General features: G+C 36.7%; 1 protein-coding gene across 1 annotated transcript in view; it reads right to left on the reverse strand.

Annotated features, from left to right (window-relative positions):
* OSBPL1A (oxysterol binding protein like 1A) overlaps nucleotides 1-20,639 on the reverse strand; it is a gene marked incomplete at both ends in the record, with an annotated part of 170,242 nt that overhangs the window by 48,205 nt on the left and 101,398 nt on the right. Inside the window, one exon of the mRNA XM_084252790.1 lies at nucleotides 12,322-12,478. Coding sequence (XP_084108916.1) covers nucleotides 12,322-12,478 — 157 coding nt within the window. The remainder of the gene's footprint in view (nucleotides 1-12,321; nucleotides 12,479-20,639) is intronic.

Consider the following 20,639-nt stretch of genomic DNA (forward strand, 5'->3'; position numbering starts at 1 on the left):
TTTGCATCACTAATAGTGTAATATGCCTTCTACCACCATCCAGGTTTGCACTCAGATGGACACAGAAATCCAAGTTCTTGCTGCATATGTAGGATGGCATTCTGAAGCATCATATAAATCAGTACCATAACACAGGGCTTAGTCCCAGATGAAGGTGATAAGGCTGCTGGACAGCTGGGTATTTAACTGCTCCTACACATCTTCATCTAAAATCAGCCTAGAGCTTAAGAAGGAGGTCAGTACAAGTTTAAGATGAAAACTCTAGACTAATCCCAAGCCTTTCTGGTGACTAAACATCTTTCAAATATTCATTTTTAAAAAGATTTATTTATTTATGCATATAAGAACTGGGGTAGAGGGCAGAGGTGCGGGGGGTGAGAGGATTCACCAGAGACAGAGTGGAGAGCAGAACAAGTAGATGTACTGAGATATGCTGCTGAGGGGAGCAGCGAGCAAGGCAGGAGAGGCATGCTGCGCCACGTGGGTTGCTCCCTGGCCAGTGGGGGATCGAACTCGTCCTGCAGAGGCTGCAGATAGCTTCATAATGCTGTTCTTAACCCTGTTCACCACCAGGGAGGCCCTCAAATATTCATTTTTATGCTTACTATGATAATTTATGTAATTACATAATACTATTATTTAACTGCTGTCTATTTTCATAATTTGAGACTTTTTCATTTTTGATCTCAAATTAGAAAATGTCTATGACTGGCTCTGTATAGCAAAGAGATTAAGTGGTTATACTTTATTTTACTTGCTTTGATTTTAATAATTTAAAATTTAATGTTCAAAATTTCAAGCTAATTTTCATCCTGGATATCCAAAGTTTAGAATTCACTGTCAAACTTCAGTGACATAGTAAATTTACCTCCCACTCTTACCATCACAGTGAGTGGACTGATTTGAAAACCTAAAGAAACACCACATTTCCAAACCCAAAAAAACTGATGTGTGTACCTATGAACCCATCTTTCGGTTTAGAAGGAAGATGTCTTTTGGGGCAGTAGGATTCCCTCACTTCAGGAGAAAGGCAGGAGGGTACAGAAAGGCAGATCTTAACCCAGGGCAGGGTGCATATTCTTCTCTCACCTTTATCATTTGTTTGGATAACTAAGGTTTCATATAATGGATGCTGGACAGAGATGAAGTAATTAAATTGAAGTAGAGAGTAAATCATGGTGAGGTCATTTGACCTAAAGAAAATGGTCTAAATGATGGAATACTGATGAAATACATGGTGTGTGTGGAACAGATCTGAGTCAACTATCTTTCTGTCTCATATGAAGACACTTAATAAGCTCCTGCAGTGCTGACTGCTAAGGTGCAGAGCAGCATCAAGATGGCAAGTATGAATCTTCCACTAATTCTTCTTCACAATCCATGGCAGATATGAGGCTGCTCCATTGCTAGCAATTCTATTGGTGGGGGGGGGGGGGGGGGCAAGACTTTCCTGCCAAGAGAAATTTTTTGGACTCTAAACAGATCTTCCTCAACTTAAAGAGTTGCATCCCAATAAAACCATATTAAGTTAAAATATGTCTAAGTTGGAAAAGGTGCATGTAATACACCTAACATACCAAACATCATAGACTAGCTTGTTATCTTAAACATGCTCAAAAAACTTTTACTTGCCTAGAGTTGGGAAAAATCAGCTAACACAAGCTTATTTTATAATAAAATGTTGAATGTCTCACACTGATGGGTATTTTTCAGCTAGAAAAGAGCAAAAGTCAAAGTTTGGTTCCTAATGATTGCATATTGCTTTCATACCATCTTAGTCAAAAAATCTTAAGTTGACTGACAGTAATTAGCAACAATTTGTATTTAAAAATTCCCTGTCTTGAACCTGGAGTGCACACCAGCTTGGCAGTAGGCAGTGTGAGAGATACAGCAAGACTTCAGAGTTCTCTATTAGAAGGGGTATTTCAGTGCTTGATGGCAGTGGCTGATCCTTGAATACAACTCTGCAGCAAGACTTTTTAATAGTCTCTACTAACTGGAACACTGCAGACAAGGGCTTCCGATCTCTGAAGCAAGGATTTGGGGACTATCTAAAGTTCAGTTAACAACTGAAGACACCAAGAGCAGTAGACTGGACTGAGTAACAGATTGTCCCTCTGCAAATACCACTCTCTTTCCTTGGCTCTGAAATTTCTAGACTTTTTTCCTTTAAACTATATTCACTTTTCAAACTGAATGTAATTTACTTTCAGTAGTTCAACAGAACAGATTTGAAACAGTTTTTAAAATGATATGAGAAAATTTTGACTGCTTACCCTCAGAGGGATAGCATTTCTAGGGAGAGTTGAATTTCTGATTCCTTCCCACTCTGTGACACCTAATACCTACCTTGTGTTATCTGACATAAACGTTAGTTTCCCTTCTGTTTCCTTTCTGATTGCTCTGCGGCAGAGTGAAATATCTATACTGCAAAGAACAACATTCTTCCTCTTTTCTAAGAAGGTTTCTTCAGTTAAATATTACAGTGTCTTAAAGCACACAGTCAGATCCAAGGAGCTTTCCTGGCCTCTGAGGTTTTATTTCTGATAGGATACAGTACATCAATCATACCCTGAAGGATTTTGAGAGTGGCTTTCACTAATAAGAAAATGCATAGTTACTGAAGAAAAAGAATTTCCAGGAAAAATATTACACCTTTAACTATTCCTGTACCTGTTGGAGTGTTCTGTTATGGTAGAAAGTTGGTGGATATGGAGATTATAGGAAGAGAGTATAATTTTTTCCTTTAGGATAGTTTAAGGAAAACAAATTTTTATCCCATATCTGTTTAAATTGGCATAACTTCCTATGCACTGTGTGTTCTTTTGTATGTTCATATTAATACAATTGGAAACTTACAAAGTTCTGTGTCCACTTCAATTTGCTATTAGTGCCCAGCAAGAGCCAACAGAACATGGATGCTTAACAAATGCTCTGAAGAGGGTGTTGGTTGGTTGGTGATGGGTGGGGTGAGATAAAGTTGATGAGGTAAGAAAATGTACTCTGAAACCTATAGTATTATAAGCCTCAGTAATAAGTAAAATTAAAAAAAAATAGTGCTTTGGGACTATTATGTTAATTCTCTGTAAATTATTAAACAAAAGAAACAAAGAAATCACATTAATTAAAGAAAAGGACAAACTGTCTTAAATTTCAGAGTATGGAGCCTTTTGGCCAGGTAAGTAAATCTCTTTTATTCTAAACATCTATAAAAATTCTAAAGCTTAAGAGTAGAGGTTCTGGAGTCAGAAAACCTGGGTTGGATGTAGTCCTATCTCTTATTGACTAAGTGATCTTGAGCAAGTCAAACTTTCTGTGCCTCAGCTTCTTCATCTGTAAAACTGAGGGATATGAATAATTGCCTACCTATCACTCAAGATATTTTGAGGATCAAAACTACAGAGTTTGTGAAAATACTTTATAAATACAAATTTATAATCCAGATGTTGGCTGTAGCCATTATTATTCATACAATACTGCAGCACACCTTGGGTCTGAAGGTGATATGGGACAGGAGGAAACCAGACAGACTTGGGTTCTAGCCATCTTGTTCCTACACTATTCTTTTGTGAGGTTTGCTCATTTTAGAGCAGACACAGCTGAAGTGAGGGTAGAGTAAATGCTTACTAAGGCCACATAAGCTATGCTAAATCACAGAACCAGACCTATACTCAATAGAGGAAGAACATTAGGCAATGGTTATCAATAACCTTATGACCACAGTAGATCTTTACCTGCTTGAATTTTTGACAACATACTCAAAGTATTAAAAGACTCAAAACATTGAGCCACAAGAATAAAATACTGCAAAGAATCTATAGTTATAAATTATCTACTTTGTTCACCTGCAGAAGCCTGTTTTGCTAAGAACTGTTAACTGTGCCAACTGTACTCCCTTAGAGTTCAGAAAGCACACTGGTTTACTTTAGCACTGATAGATTAAGGTGCACCATTTACCACTTCCTAAAATCTGGTTGTACCCTGCTCTACCACAAAAACATTATCAATGTTTCATCAGGTCTAACAGTTTGCATTCCTGGTTATAACCATTTATGTTTTCCACATTCACCAGATACGTTGGCAGTGCTTCCTGAGAACCAGGATGTGTAATTGTGTGAGTCACTGCCACATTAACAAGTAACTGGGGTTCAGAATACTTACTATGGCAAAATGGAAGTTCATCCCAATGTTTCAAATCCTGCTCAACACAGTGTTATATCAACAGGACTTGACAGCAAGCTATGCCCACAAATTAGGCTCTATCACACTTTATGCAAGGAGCGTGTTTTGAAGAACTGTGTATAAACCAAAATTTACTAAAGATTTTAAAAGCACGAGGCAAACAAACCTTTAAAGGATCTCTATTTTAAAAACAATCACTTTCTAATTTATTTACCTTGTAAATCTTATTATATAGTGTTTTCTGAAAGAGGAAAATTCCTCCTGAGCTTACACACAAAGCAAACAATACCTAAGAACTTTATGTCCCCTGAGGCAGTTTTCTTCTTTAGGCAAAATTTAGATTGGCACAGCTCCAGTGGGAATGAGACACTTCAATCTATTTGCAAAGAGCAAAACGTATGCCCTCAGAAGTCAAAATGCCCAATCTAAGAATTAGTGTAATGACGAAATGGGCAGAGCAAATAGATTAAACCAAATCATAAAAAGTTATACCAAAAGATATTTCCTAGGCATTCAAAACTCTGTGTGTGTGTGTGTGTGTGTGTGTGTCTGTCTGTGAAGGAGAAAGAGGAGGGTGCATCTTCAAATAAAGCAAGCTGCCAGGCAAGAATATACATTTTAATATTTAACTTCTTTCGACATTCTTAGGATTATTAAGTATTTATAAAGCAAACTTGAAATAGAAATTGGATATTTACCTGAGAGATTAAAAAAGCCTAGGGATCAAAAGGAGAAGTAATGAGACCTCTGTATGGGGAAAGAAATATCAAGGGACCAAGGAATGAACAACAGAGCCTCCAACCTCTAGTCACCTCTTGTTTACATGTTTGACACTAAGTTTACAACCAGCTTTGTGGAGGCCAGCAACACCTTTGCATTCTCAACAGGAAGAAAGTCATGTTTCAATTTCATTAAACTGTGAAGTATCCTTACAAAATTGGATATGAAAAATAGGAGACAGCCAATGTGAGGACAATTTTGCTTATTTCTAAAGAAAGCAATGCTATTCTCTTCATATTCCCTTCATCTGCCTCTTTCCCAAATTTTAGTTTTGAAAGACAACATAAACTTACAAAACCCATTCAAAGACCTTAATAGCAAAAAGAAAGGAGGAAAACATGGCACTTGCCGACTGCTATTTAGGGATTGTTAGTCTTCTACATGTAACAGCAGCAGACATTTAATTAGCTAAAATCACTGATAGCTTTTCAGAGATTATCTCATTCAATTATTGTAACAAGCCAAACATGTAGGTTCTATTATTAATCCATTTTACAGATGAAGGTGAATTTCAAAGAAACTATAACTCGCCTAAGGAAAGAGGTGTAAGTTCATCATCCACATTATTTTTTTTAAAAAAAGAAAACCAGAAAGCATATGCCCCCAATGGATGCAGTAACAGGACATACACATACTGTAGGTATGTATCTATTAATTTGTACCAAAAAATTTTTACAATTTTTTTTTTAAGAGTTATTTATTTTTATACAAGAGCTGGGGTACAGGCCAGAGTGCAGGAGGGTGAGAGGATTGACCAGAGACAGACCGGGGAGAACAGGCAGATGGCTGAAATACACTGCTGAGGGGAGCAGCGAGTGACATAGGAATCTCCCTGGCTGGCCGGGAATCGAACCTGTGCTACAGAGGCTGCGGACAGCTTCACAGCGCTGCGCTCAACCCTTTGCACCACCGGAGTGGCCCATGTACCAAAAAATTTAAATCTGGTCAAACCACTACACATAGCCATCAGCTTGCAAGGTAAAAAGATATATGAAATAGGGCCTCCCCGGTGGCGCAGCGGTTGAGCGCTGGGTTGCAAAGTTGCCCGCAGCCTCTGCAGTGCCGGTTCGATCCCCAGCTGCTCCCCGGCCACCGGAGGAGGGTCCCACATGGCGCGCAGACCTCTCCTGCCGCCCGCTGCTCCCCTCAGCAGTGTATTTCGGTCCCTCTGCCTGCTCTTCTCCCCGCTCTGGCTCTGGTGAATTCTCTCACCCTCCCGCGCTTCTGACTGTACCCAGTGCTTGTATAAATAAATAAATAAAAATAAATAAATCTTTAAAAAAAAAAAAAAAGATATATGAAATAATTCAAAGGGAACACAACTAGCAATCTCCTGACTCTGGAATATTCTACAAGACAAATGATCAGATCTCTTCCACAAATAAATAGCAGGAAAAAAATGGGGAAGGAGAAAGGAAATCTAAAAAGCAAATGAAATTTAAGAGACATATACAAAATGCAATATGTAAACCTTTAGGATATTTATTATGAATGCCATTTCAGATTCAATTATAACTGACTTATGATAAACAGGGAAATTTGAATATTAACTAAATATTTGATGGCAAGTAAGAAATTTTGGGGGGAAGTGGTTTTCATTTTTTTCATTGTACTTACAGCAAGGATTACTATATAACTCCACCCTTGTGATGTTGGCCACAAACTTGCCCCTCATGTAGCAGATACTGTGGTTTTTAGAGAAAAATAAAAGGATTCCTAATGTTTTAGAGAAACATACTGATTAAAGATGAAAGGGTTTATCTTGGATTTGCTTTAAAATTATCATGGAGATGGGAGGTTTGTTGATGAAACTAAGTTAGGCAAATGATAAAGAACAAAGGACAAATGGCAAAGATGAATGATGAGAATGAAGGGTTCATTTTTACTATGCTATGTTTGAAATTTTCCATAGCAAAGTTTTTAAGGGGTTGTACACCTGAAACATATTTTTCTTCATCTTCAAAGCAAATAATAAGTTCACTAACTATTTGCTATTTTGTTCACTCAAAATATGGCTTTGCAAATTATGGTTGCCCTCAAAAACTACTCTCATTTGCCCATGATAATCACTGACCTTGAAGAGAGTAAGTCTTGAGAGTGACATGAACGTGTATCTCACCATCATCTGCTTATGGAATGCTAGGACTGGTAACCATTTGTGGATTTCCAACTATTCTGAAATCCTAAAGAGGTATTTTAGAGGTCAAGGGTAGGATAAGGAGGCAGACCTGAGGGGCCTCTGAGCCTCAGCACCTGCTTCCAAAAGGGAAACTCTTCTGTTTTTTAACTAGGGTGGGATGAAGTAAATTCTATAGGCCAAAGTCTCAAAGTTTTCCTAGAAGTTTCTGGCACTAAGTGCAGCAATTCAACCTGATTCTCTGAAGGTAATTATCTAGTTCTCTGAAGGTAATTAATCATGAATCTAGACTCACACTGTCCATTTTTTTCTTTCTCACATGGCTGAAGTGACTCCAGGCACTCACAGCTTAAGTCCTAGGTAAGGTTGCTACATATCCCTTTTGCAGGATAGAGCCCCCACCTGCCAAGCTGGCACTCCCTTTTACTGACTGAGGAATCTCCAAATGTGTCTGTGTAAGAGAGATGGTGTCACATGTAATTAGAGTGACTTGCTAGCTTTTATTCCTCTGATTTAGCCATTGCCATCCAACCTGCAATCTGGGACAGCCCAGGTGTCCAATCTCTGCTGCCTGCTGATGACAGCTATCTCGTTTCAAGATGGCCGGTAGTCCGCCTACACCACAGCCTGGCTGTGCCTTTGCCTGACTTTAATGCCTCTTCAAGTATCAAGCATCACCCTTTTCTACAGCCCCTCCTATAGCGTCAGTACCTGTTTCTTGACTTTCAGTGCCCTTCTCTCTCTCCAGCTACTAAAACAGGATTGTGTCCAGCTTGTTAAAGAAGTAGACCCCACAGGAGCTGCATGACCATCTCACGATACTATAGTTTTACCATAACTCTTGACTTTCCAGAGCAGTGAGTAAGTACTTATAGCAGAGAACAGGGTGAAAACATAGACTCATAGCATCCTTGGAACTACCTGCTCCCTCCAGTACCCAGGACCTACTGCAAAGCTGGCTAGGAATGGGCAGGATTCTTGCTCCTCCTCCTCTGACTCCTGGGTCGCTTGGAAATCAGAAATGAATTTTGACTCCTGCCTAAGTGACCCTCTCACTACATGAAAATAAGGAGCCATTCCAGCTATTTCCTGACACATTTTCAGCCCAGGGAGCCAAAGGACCACTCAGCAGGTCATACAAACGCTATGTCCTGACCTCATACAAACACTATGTCCTGACCTAAAAGTCTGACCAGATTATTTGCTCTATAAAATATCCCAAAGGGCCTCCCTGGTGGTGCAGTGGGTTGAGTGCAGCACTGTGAAGCTGTCCGCAGCCTTTGCAGCATGGGTTCAATTCCCAGCCAACCAGGGAGATACCCACATGGTGCAGCAGACCTCTCTTGTCTCACCCGCTGTTCACCTCAGCAGTATATTTCATCAGTCTGCCTGTTCTGCTCCCTGCTCTGTCTGGTGAATTCTTTCACCCTCCTGCACCTCTGGCCTGTACCCCAGTTCTTGTATAAATAAAAAAATAAATCTTTTTTAAAAAGTCCCCAAAAAATGTTAGGGGATTTCAAAATCAAGTTTATTTTGTTCTACAGATTGAATATACTTGGAGTTAAATTTTTTTTAAATACCAACAACATTTTCTTAATGTAATCTTACTTGGACCATATTGTTTTAGCTTTTATTTTCAATCTCTTTGACTCCAGGTTGTCAGTATATTCCTTGTAGGGATTAGGGATGTTTTCATACATGAAAGAGAGCTGGTTTTTTTTTTTGTTTTTTTGTTTTTTTTTTTGGCTACCTAATAATTCAATTCTAAAGCAGTCATGAAGATTAAATAAAGCATAAACTACAATTGTCTGGAGTCCTAATCTACCATTTCAGTAAAATAAACATTTGTGATTCTAAGCCACATTTACTAAGGATAGGTTTTATTCAAGTAAATACATCAAGTACAAGCATATTAATTAGAATCAGATTAAAAACTTAGTCCCTATCAATTTCTGTTGTAAAAGAATTCCTTCCCTGTTTCAAAATTGCAAAATTAATTTTTATTTCCTTTTAGAAGTTTTTCAATTATGCCTTTTCACATTAATGTTAGTTAGCAAAGAGTGATTTTGTTGGTCATTAGCACTTGGGATGAATTAAAAAATCAATGTCTGTACTTTGATTATAGGAATAGACTCATTTCATTTTGGTATGCTCTATTTTATATTAAGTTCAAATGACATATGCCCTATAGTTTATGTTTCTCATGTCAGAGCTTTTCCACCCCATGACATCACCCCACAATTATGGAGTGGAAAAGGAAATTAGAGAGCAAAAGTTCTTCATAGTGAAACAAATCAGCCCCTTTGAGGGGAGAGGGAATTAACAGCTAAAACAGGTCATTTACACTGAGTGTTTCCTGTGGGACAGGAATTCTACTAGATGTTTCTATACACACAAATGTTAAATAGGAAGAGAAATAGTTTGGAATTGTTTATTATGTTATATTCAAAGGGGCAGGAGGAACTATTGTTTCTGTAATAGATACTCCAGAGAGTAAAGCTTAAATATGTTTTGGACGAGGCCATGAAGTAGATGATGTATTGTTGTGATTCCCACTGAAGTAGCAGACTGGAGGTGGTGGGGAAAGACCTTTATCAGTCTCTGAAAGTGGTTGAGATTTTAATGGTGTCCAGACTGATTTTTGATTGCACAAATGGTTCCATGGCTAAAAAAAAAATAATATGATTGGAAAACCCTTGTTTTATTTTATCAGCAAATTAGTTAGGTCATGATTTTAATACTTTCCACATGAGCTATAATTTCCAAAGTTTATCATTTCCCATTTTAAAATATATTTCTCTACCTCTTCAAATTTTTTATTCCATATTCTTCCCATATCTCTCTTCTTAAATATAAGTGTATCTAACCCAAATGGTAAGTGGTAGCATGGGATGAGAGAGAAATATAAGATTTCTATGGTAGAGTTAAGTGGTAAGTAAATTATTTGTTAATATTTAAGGAAACAAATATATGATAAGGTCAAATAAAAACTTCACCTTACTTTTAAAGATAAAATAGAAAACTTCAAATAAATTCCAGAGTCACTTCAGGTCAGTCCCCCAATAACAATATACAACTACTTTACTGAAACCACCAAATTACTATTCATTCAAATTACCATTAATAGGAATATAATATTTGCCCATTATAAACACAATTTTGCACACAGGCAAGAGAAATTTGATAAAGTTGAATACTTATTTTCTTATTCTAAATGAAGGATGGTGACTATAATTAATGATACTGTACTGCATATTTGAAAGTTGCTAATTTTTTACAACTATGTATGGGAATGGATGTGATCTAGACTTAGTGTGGCAATGCTTTCTCAATATATGCAAGTATCTGATCAGCATAGTATACACGTGAAACTAATGTAAAGCTATATGCTAATTATACTTCCATTGAAGATATAAAGTAAAATACAACTTTTAAATTATCTGTGGCATATACTATATATTTGATGATGGAAAATTTAAAGAGAAAAAAATAGGTTTAAAATTGTAACAACTACTTGTTAAATAAACTGTTTTCTCATTTACTTGATCACTGACAATTTTGTAAATTGTCCTCTTTTTCTGCTGAATAAATGAGGAAGTTGTTTCTTTTACATTTAAAAATTTAATCAGTTGCATCTTGTTGACCAGTTTTACTTTTCTGATCAGGTAACCATATCTAACTGTATTTCTTTATAGTTTTCCTTAGTAACACATCCCACTTTCATTTTTTGAACAATTTCTTCTTAACTTTCATGTGCGTATATACCATTCTGGTTTGACTAAGATAGAATTTAGGATATATTATATAGTATAATACATTTCTTCCAAATGCATAATAACTAATGTGATGGTTACAGCACACATAAAAAAAGGGTACTGGACCCTGCAAAGCAGTGTGAAATCTCTCTCCAGCAATAATATGTGCCAGCATCTAAACACAGTGATCTTTTTAACAGTTTTATAGTGTGAATGCTTCCCTGAATATTCCAAAGATTTCACCTATGTTCTCACTGGATTGTACTAATGTATACATTAAGTAGCTGAAGGTTATCTCCTCTCTTTGCAACCTCTATCTGATCAGATTTCCTGTTAGGTCTGTTATGGCCTGCACAGAATTCAGCCCTGGGCCCTCCCAGCAGCTGTCAGCAGCTGCAGGAATGAATCTGGAAAGACACTCACTGTTAGTCTCATAATTTGCTATGTTAAGCTCCGTGAAAAGATAAACACCAATAAGTATGTTTAGAGGATACCCTCTAACTGAAAAAAGATAAACTCTTATTTTCTCCAGGGATCTAAAACTCACTGTTCTTTTCAAAATATGTATAAGACATTTTTATTACCAAAGAGCAAATACTCATCATCTGAAGTGTTATGGGCTTTTTTTCTAGTAGGACAGTAATTGTGACCAATTATGGTCAGATTCGTGGTACAGAAATGGGGTTAGAGTTACACAATCTACTAACATTAAAAGAACAAACTCTATGATGTAGAAACTAACAGTTCATGGATTCTTACCCTAAAAGTACCATTTTACAATGACAACAGGATGTATCCATCACTGATAATCTGATAAAATATTTCACTCTATGAACATCAGCATGCACCCATGTCACCGTATCTGTAAACTTGTGCAGAAACCAGAGAACTCTAGTGTCTATTACATCTCCTTACTTTTGGGACAATCTCTAGGACTAAATCATCAAGGGAATAAAAAGATATTAATGTTATGAGATAGTATAAAATGGATATGTTCAACAAACCCTGAGTCTTAATAAAAGTCTTTGTTTAAATGTAAATTGTATCCACAGGCAGACAACATTACCATTCATTCTTAATAAAACCAACAAGAAGATCAGATGACTAGAAACTAAAATAGCACTGGGAGGCAGAGCCATAAAAGATGTATGATGAAAAAGGAACACAGCATCAATTTCAATAGGTGGTTCTGAACAGCCATTCTAAATTGCAAACTAAAGGATTTATGTTGCCCTAAAACCACAGTTGCTGAAACCAAGTTTTGGGCTTTGTTACTGCAATTACAGATGATGTTCTTCTCTTAAATGGCTGAAGTACTTAGTAATGAAATCCTTTCTTTGAGGTGATATAGCAATATAAGTATCTAATACAGACAAAAGAAATAAGAGAAGGTATACTTTTCTTTATAAACCCAAAGTCACTTTATAATCAAAAGACAATGATGATAACAGTTAAAGGTTATCCTACCTGTGCTTTTTGATGCCATTGGAGAGGGCATCTCCACCACCACAATCCTTTTCTTCAGACATTCTGTGTTTCCTATGGCTCAAAAGCTTTTCTTGCTCTTCAACGGAGTGCGCTGTCACAGCCTCTAATCTACTCAAGGACTGTTCAGACTCAGAATCTGTGGCAGAGCAGGTTGATAGTCAATGAATCGAACTTTGGTGTGAGGGCTCAGTAACAATGGTATCTCCTTTGATGCATCAGGCTTTGAAACTTAAGCAGCTTACTTTGTCTTTCAACAATCCATCCCTTAACTACCTCCTTAGAGATTTCAGAGAACCTGTACTCAATGAGGCTAAAGTACATTTATGACATAGACATGTAAACATTTAAACAGATTTTACATAAACATTTAAACAGATTTTATATAAACATTTAAACAGCTTTTACACATTGAAATATTTCCAAAGCTAACCTAAACTCTCTAAGAAATCATATTCAGGTTCCCCCAACCCTCAAGTCTACTTTTTTCTTCCCACTCAAATAATCTTAAGCATACCTTTCAAAAATAAAAAATAAAAAGTAGTTTTTAAAACTCATGTATAAGGGGCCTCTCTGGTGGTGCAGTAGGTTGAGTGCAGTGCTGTGAAGCTGTCTGCAGCCTCTATAGCGCGGGTTTGATCCCCTGGCCCGGTCATGGAGATACCCACATGGCGCAGAAGACCTCTCCTGTCTTGCCCGCTGCTCCCCTCAGCAGTGTTGTTGGTCACCTGCCTGTTCTGTTCCCCACTCTGTCGCTGGTGAATTCTCTCACTCTCCTGCGCCTCCAGCCTGTACCTCAGTTCTTGTATAAATAAATCTTAAAAAAAAAAAAAGTGTTGGCCTGAAACGTCTTCAAAAACAAAACAAAACAAAACAAACTCATGGATAAGGACCCATAACCCTCCAGCACAGTCCACTGGACCCCCTTTCATCCTTTCCCTCTGTCCCTAATAACTTCAGCTTTGCTACTGAAATCCACGGGTTTGTTCTGTCCTTTTGCTGTTTCCTTATATTCCACAATCACTGTTGTAAACCAATGTTACCACAATTAAAAAAACAACAACAAATCGGTATAAGGAAAAAACAATATAGTTGTTAAAACTGTGGGAAGCTTAAATTATATCTAATACCACAGTCTTAAAAGCAAAGGTAATTTTTAAAGTACTTACAAAATACTGATGCTGGTATATTTATTTAAATCCTCTAGAACTAAAAGTCTGAAGTATCTATGTAAAGTGTAATTATCAAGCAGGCATTTTTTGGGATGGAAATGCTAAGTTCCTAATTGACTTGTGTTCAGAAAGGAAACATCTACCTTTTGGGGAATAATTAGACAATTTATTTTTATATAATACATTATAGTTTTCAGACACATTTACATTCTTCATCTTCATTCCACATCTCCAAGGTGCTTTGGGAAAAAGTGAGACAGGACTGGGAGGATAACAAAGATGCCAAAGGATCGCCTGGCTTGTGAGATCTCGGAGACAGAATTTGAACCTGACTGTTCTCACACCTTGTTTAACACTCTGTATGTGGCAGCTTGAAGTAGGAGTCACTTTTCATAAAACTTTCAATGGTACCTACATTTTTAATAAAATGCAAATTATAAGTAACTTCTAATTTTCCTTTTTAAGTAGATGGCTATACACTCAGCTGTCTTCAGCTTTTGTGAAACCTCTTACACACCAAACTTCCTTAAATACATTTATCCACCATCTGCTCAGTATCTATTATAGCTACACTGGTCAGGAAATCAAAACATTTAGTACTTTCATTCCCCCAAATGCATTCCATAATGTAGTCCAAATCAGGAACCTATTTTTTTGAGTTGATTAGTAACAAATGTTGGACTAGCACTATTACAGGTTGGGCAACAAACCCTGAGTTCTGAACTCTGGACCCTCAGAATGATGTAAGTTACTTGCAGAAGGACTTTCAACCCTGGTAATTTTTATTTTATGTAAATACAACTTTACTAGACTGTCTGAAAACACAGCTTTGTTCTGTCATATACCTTATAACAAAGAAACAGATATTTGAATTGCTATCTATTTCTACTGTCAATTTTTTAGCTATAAAACAGTATTAAAGAAAACCTATAAAGACAACAGGGTGACAGTCACCCATCAGATAAAATAAGACACTGTTAAATTACATTTACAAAAACAATTTAATAAAATAGAAAAATACTGTTAACATAACATGAAGACAAAAATCAGGATACCATTTTGTAACTATGAAATATGGAGCAAAAAAATAATTTTAGCATAAAGAAACACAGTCTGGTTCAGGTAAACAGATAATGTGCACAAACAACACATTACAGTGGCACTAACTTATCTTGGGCACAGCGAGGCAAAGAGGGGGTTAGTCAGCTTTCTGGGTAGGTAAATGAACTTTAGAAACAGCTGCAGGGAGGGGAGCTGCCACAGGTAAAGCTTAAAGGAAAACGGCACTCGGGTGGAGGTGACGGAGGGGTGCTCGGGGGAGCACATGAGCAAAACCTGAACCAAAATGATGACATGGTCGTGGGGCAGTGGACAGGGGTGGTTTTCTCATTTATATATTTTGAAGTTTGTTTCATATGAAAAAAAATAAGTTTAAGGAGTTAAACAAGTTAATTTTCCCTGTGTTATTATTGAAGACACATTAGAACTTTATAATTTAGATTTCATGACACCAAAAAGCACTGAAGCAAAAACCTCAAGCATTTATTAAGCACCAATATGCACAGAATAATGTGTTTTCTATGTAACAGATACAAATCATAGGACAGATACTTGTCTACCTAAAAAGAAAATTCTTAATAAAAAGCAGATTCATGGTAAACACCAAACAAGAGAAAAGGCAATTATGAAATTCTATGAAGCAACAACATTTTCTCCAAACAAGATTTCAACTTAGTGAAGAAGGCCTGCTAGGGTCTTCCCCGTCATGGGACCACTGTGCATACCTCTGGAGATGTAGCTTCACATGCAGCACAGGCCCCTGTCCTCCTTAACAGTGCTTAATCTTCTCCTGTTCGCTCTCACTTCTCCTTTCCTCCCAGATACTACACCTTTCTCTCTCCCCCAACCCTTCTTCCTCTCTACTTTATTCAGAACCTCCTACTCTCTCTAATATAATGTGGTTTTCCCTACCCTTCCCCTGAAAGGCTTTGACAAAGGTCACTAATAAACTCCATATTGCAAAGTCCAATGGTCATTTTTCAATTCTTATTGTGACTCATCCACCATATCTGACACTGCTTAATTGGTTTCTTCCTTTATCTTGTGTTTAGTGTAAATACGTATAGAATTTCAATTTGGGATGATGAAAAAGTTCTGCAGATGGATGGTGGTACCAGCTGTACCACAATGTGAAGGTACTTAATGCCACTGAACTATATAGTTAAAATGGTCAAAATGGTAGATTATGTTATCTATGTGTATTTATGTGTGTGTGTGTGTATGGTATGCAAATAAGCACACACACGTATAATCACAATAAAACAAACAAGAACAAAACCTAAACAAGCAAGAAAACACACAAATGTCAAGTCAAAGCCAAAGTGCTACCATGTTGGATTCATGAACTATATCCTACTCATATTATCTCTTGTCTCAATGCCAATGAGTCTATGGGAAAAAAAGAAAACACAGAAACAAAACTGGTTCATTTTTACAGACATTTTTATTTATTTATTTATTTATTTTTTAATAAATTTTATTGTTATATTCCCCATACAATTGCAGCCCCCCATTCTGACCCCAATCCCTCCCCTCCCGCCCCCGCCCCCCTAAAAGTGTCTCTGGTTCATAGTTTTTTGTTGATTTTGATTTTCACTTTCTTATAGTTATTCATTTTCCTGGTCCCTTATTTAAGTTTTCTAGATTCCTGCTATGAGTGAGACCATCCGGTATTTTTCTTTTTCTTTTTGGCTTATTTCGCTGAGCATGATCCCTTCCAGCGCCATCCATGTTGCAGCAAATTGCATGTGTTTATCTTTTTTGAATGCTGAGTAATATTCCATGGTATATATGTACCACATCTTCTCTGGTTTCTCTTCAGATCGTATAAATCTTTCGCCTTTTACAGACATTTTTAAATGCAGCCAAAGAGATTTTAAAATAGATATACTCAGATTTCAGAGAGTTAGCCTTTTATTATTCCTTTTCTTCCCTACCAAATTTCCCTTAAAACATCTATTATTTCTAAAATAAATAAAGCCACACTCCAAATTTCAGAATACTTCAATGATCCCTGAAAAACAGGGTTGAGGGATTTATGAAATAGTTTGTTATTTTCTGAAATTTTGACAGGCAATGAGGAAAATATGTACACCCCAAGTAATGATTGGAAATGAAATATTTAGTATGTAATTACTTGTAGGTTAATTCCCATGTAATTCCAAAAGGATTCTGGTAGTTTGACAATTTTTTTTAGAAAAGTATTTTCTGTTTATTGAAACACGTATTTATTTATTTATTTATTTATTTATTTTAATCTTGGATCCTATTTTATTTATTTATTTTTTTATTTATTTTTATTTTTTTTTATAAATTTTATTGTTATATTCCCCATACAATTGCAGCCCCCCCATTCTGACCCCAATACCTCCCCTCCTGCCCCCGCCCCCCTAAAAGTGTCTCTGGTTCATAGTTTTTTGTTGATTTTGATTTTCACTTTCTTATAGTTATTCATTTTCCTGGTCCCTTATTTAAGTTTTCTAGATTCCTGCTATGAGTGAGACCATCTGGTATTTTTCTTTTTCTTTTTGGCTTATTTCGCTGAGCATGATACCTTCCAGCGCCATCCATGTTGCTGCAAATTGCATGTGTTTATCTTTTTTGAATGCTGAGTAATATTCCATGGTATATATGTACCACATCTTCTTGATCCAGTCATCTATTTTTGGGCATTTGGGTTGTTTCCAAAGCTTAGCTATTGTAAACAGTGCTGCTATAAACATAGGGGTGCAGGTGTTCTTTGGAATTGATGTTTCTGTGTCCTTTGGGTAAATACCTAGGAGTGGAATTGCTGGATCATATGGAAGCTCTATGTTTAGTAGGTCCAGAAATCTCCACACAGCTTTCCACAGTGGTTGGACCAGTTTGCACTCCTACCAACAGTGCAGAAGAGTTCCTTTTTCTCCACACCCTCGCCAACATTTGTTGTTGCTAGTTTTTTTAATATGTGCCATTCTCACTGGTGTCAGATGGTATCTCATGGTAGTCTTGATTTGCATTTCCCTGATGACAAGTGATGTTGAACATTTTTTCATATGCCTGTTGGCCATTTGCATTTCCTCTTCAGAGAAGTTTCTTTTTAGCTCTTCTGCCCATTTTTTGACTGGATTATTTTCTTTGTTGTTGTTGAGTCTCATCAGCTCTTTGCAGATTTTTGTGATCAGTCCTTTATCATTAGTGTTGGGTGCAAAAATGTTCTCCCAGTTGGTGGGGTTTCTCTTTGTTTTTGTTATTGTCTCTTTTGCTGTGCAAAAGCTCTTTAATTTGATGTAGTCCCAGCTGTTTATCTTTGCCTTCACTATCACTGCTTTGGGTGATGTGTCTGTAAAGATGTCTTTGATGTGCAAATCACGTAGTGTTTCGCCTATATTTCCTTCTATATATTTTATGGTTTCAGGTCTTATGTCTAGTTCTTTAATCCATTTTGAGTTGATTTTTGTGTATGGTGTGAGGTAGTGGTCAAGCTTCATTCTTTTGCATGTAGCGACCCAGTTTTCCCAGCACCATTTATTGAACAAACTTTCTTTGCTCCAATGCATATTCTTTGTTCCTTTGTCAAAGATTAGTTGACCATAAATCTGTGGGTTTATTTCTGGATTTTCTATTCGATTCCATTGGTCTGTATGTCTGTTCTTGTTCCAATACCATGCAGTTTTGATGATTATGGCTTTGTAGTATAGTTTGAAGTCTGGGAGTCTGATGCCTCCATTCCCTTCTTTTTTTTTCAGGAGAGCTTTGGCTATTCGGGGTTTTTTGTCATTCCATATGCATTTCATCAATAATTGTTCTATTTCTTTGAAGAATGACATTGAAATTTTGATTGGAATAGCATTGAATCTGTATATTGCTTTTGGAAGGATGGCCATTTTAATAATGTTTATTCTTCCAATCCATGAGCAGGGGATGTCTCTCCATTTCTTTGTGTCTTCTTCTATTTCTTTTAACAGTGTTTTATAGTTTTCTTTGTATAGGTCCTTTACCTCTTTTGTTGGATTTATTCCCAAATATTTGATTTTTTTTTGTTTCAATAACAAAAGGGATGGTTTTTTTGATTTCTTCTTCTTCAGATTTATTGTTTGTGTATAGGAAGGCTACTGACTTTTGCGTGTTGATTTTGTATCCTGCCACTTTACTGAACTGATTGATGAGTTGAATTAGCTTTTCTGTGGAGTTTTTGGGGTTCTCTATGTATAATATCATATCGTCTGCAAATAGTGATAGTTTGACTTCTTCTTTTCCTATTTGGATTCCTTGGATGTCTTTCTCTTGTCTTATTGCCCTGGCTAGGACTTCCAGTATTATATTGAAAAGCAGTGGTGAGAGTGGACATCCTTGCCTTGTTCCAGATCTTAATGGAATTGCTTTCAGCTTTTCACCATTGAGAATGATACTGGCTGTTGGCTTGTCATAGATGGCCTTTATGATGTTGAGGTATGTTCCTTGTATCCCAAGAATTTCAAGGGCTTTTATCATGAATGGGTGTTGCACTTTGTCGAAAGCTTTCTCAGCATCTATTGATATTATCATATGGTTTTTATATTTCTTTTTGTTGATGTGTTGGATAACGTTGATTGATTTTCGGATGTTAAACCATCCTTGTGTCCCTGGAATGAATCCTACTTGGTCGTGGTGAATTATCTTATGGATACATTGTTGGATTCTGATAGCTAAAATTTTATTGAGGATTTTAGCATCAGTGTTCATTAAGGAGATTGGCCTGTAGTTTTCCTTTTTTGTGTTGTCCTTGTTCGGTTTTGGTATTAGTGTAATGTTGGCTTCATAAAACGTGTTTGGTATTGTCCCTGCCTTCTCAATTTTTTGGAAGAGTTTGTGAAGGATAGGCACTAATTCGTCTCTGAATGTTTGGTAGAATTCATTTGTAAATCCATCAGGTCCTGGGCTTTTGTTTTTGGGGAGGTTTTTGATTACCATTTCAATTTCGCTAATTGTAATTGGTCTGTTTAGGTGTTCTATTTCTTCTTTATCTAGCTTTGGGTGATTGTAGAGTTGTAGGAATTTGTCCATCTCCTCTAGATTGTTAAACTTGTTTCCATATAACTGTTCATAGTAGTTACTGATTATTCTTTTGATTTCTGCTGTGTCCGTTGTGATTTCTCCTCTTTCATTGATGATCCTATTTATTTGTGCTTTCTCCCTTTTTTCCTTTGTGAGCCTGGCTAGGGGTTTGTCTATTTTATTGATTTTTTCAAAGAACCAGCTCTTGGTTTCATTGATCTTTTGGATTGTTTTTTTAGTTTCAATTTCATTTATTTCTGCTTTGGTTTTTATTATTTCTTTTCTTCTACTGGTTTTGGGGTTTTTTTGTTGTTCTTTTTCTTGATCTTTGAGCTTCGAGATTAGGTTGTTTCTTTGCGTTCTTTCTTGTTTCTTGATGTGAGCTTCTATTGCTATATATTTTCCTCTTATTACTGCTTTTGCTGCATCCCATACATTTAGGATATTGGTGTCCTCCTTGTCGTTCAATTCAAAAAATTTTTTAATTTCTTCTTTGATCTCCTCATTAGTCCAATGGTCTTCCAGTAGTGTGGTTTTTAATCTCCATGAGGTAGGAAAGTTCCTTGCCTTCTTTTTATGGTTTATTTCTAGTTTGATGCCTTCATGGTCAGAAAAGATGGTTGATATGATTTCAATCTTGGTGTATCTGTTGATGTTTGTCTTGTGCCCCAGTATGTGATCGATCCTGGAGAATGATCCGTGTGCGCTTGAGAAAAATGTGTACTCCATTTTTTTGGGGTTTAGTGTTCTATAGATGTCTGTTAAGCCCAATTGCTCTAGGTCCTTATTTAGAGCTTTGGTTTCTTTACTTATTTTTTGTCTTGTTGATCTATCCATTGTTGATAGTGGTGTGTTGAAGTCTCCCACTACGTATGTGTTTTCTCTGATGTCTGTTTTCAGAGAGGACAACAGTTGTCTGATATATTTTGGTGCTCCTTCGTTTGGTGAGTATATGTTAATGAGTGTTATTTCTTCTTGAAGTATTGTCCCCTTGATCATAATGTAGTGACCATTGGGGTCTCTTTTTATCTTTTTGAGTTTGAAATCTGTTTT

The sequence above is a fragment of the Talpa europaea genome (genome assembly GCF_964194135.1).
Source record: "Talpa europaea genome assembly, chromosome: 13".
NCBI classification, from domain to species: Eukaryota; Metazoa; Chordata; class Mammalia; order Eulipotyphla; family Talpidae; genus Talpa; species Talpa europaea.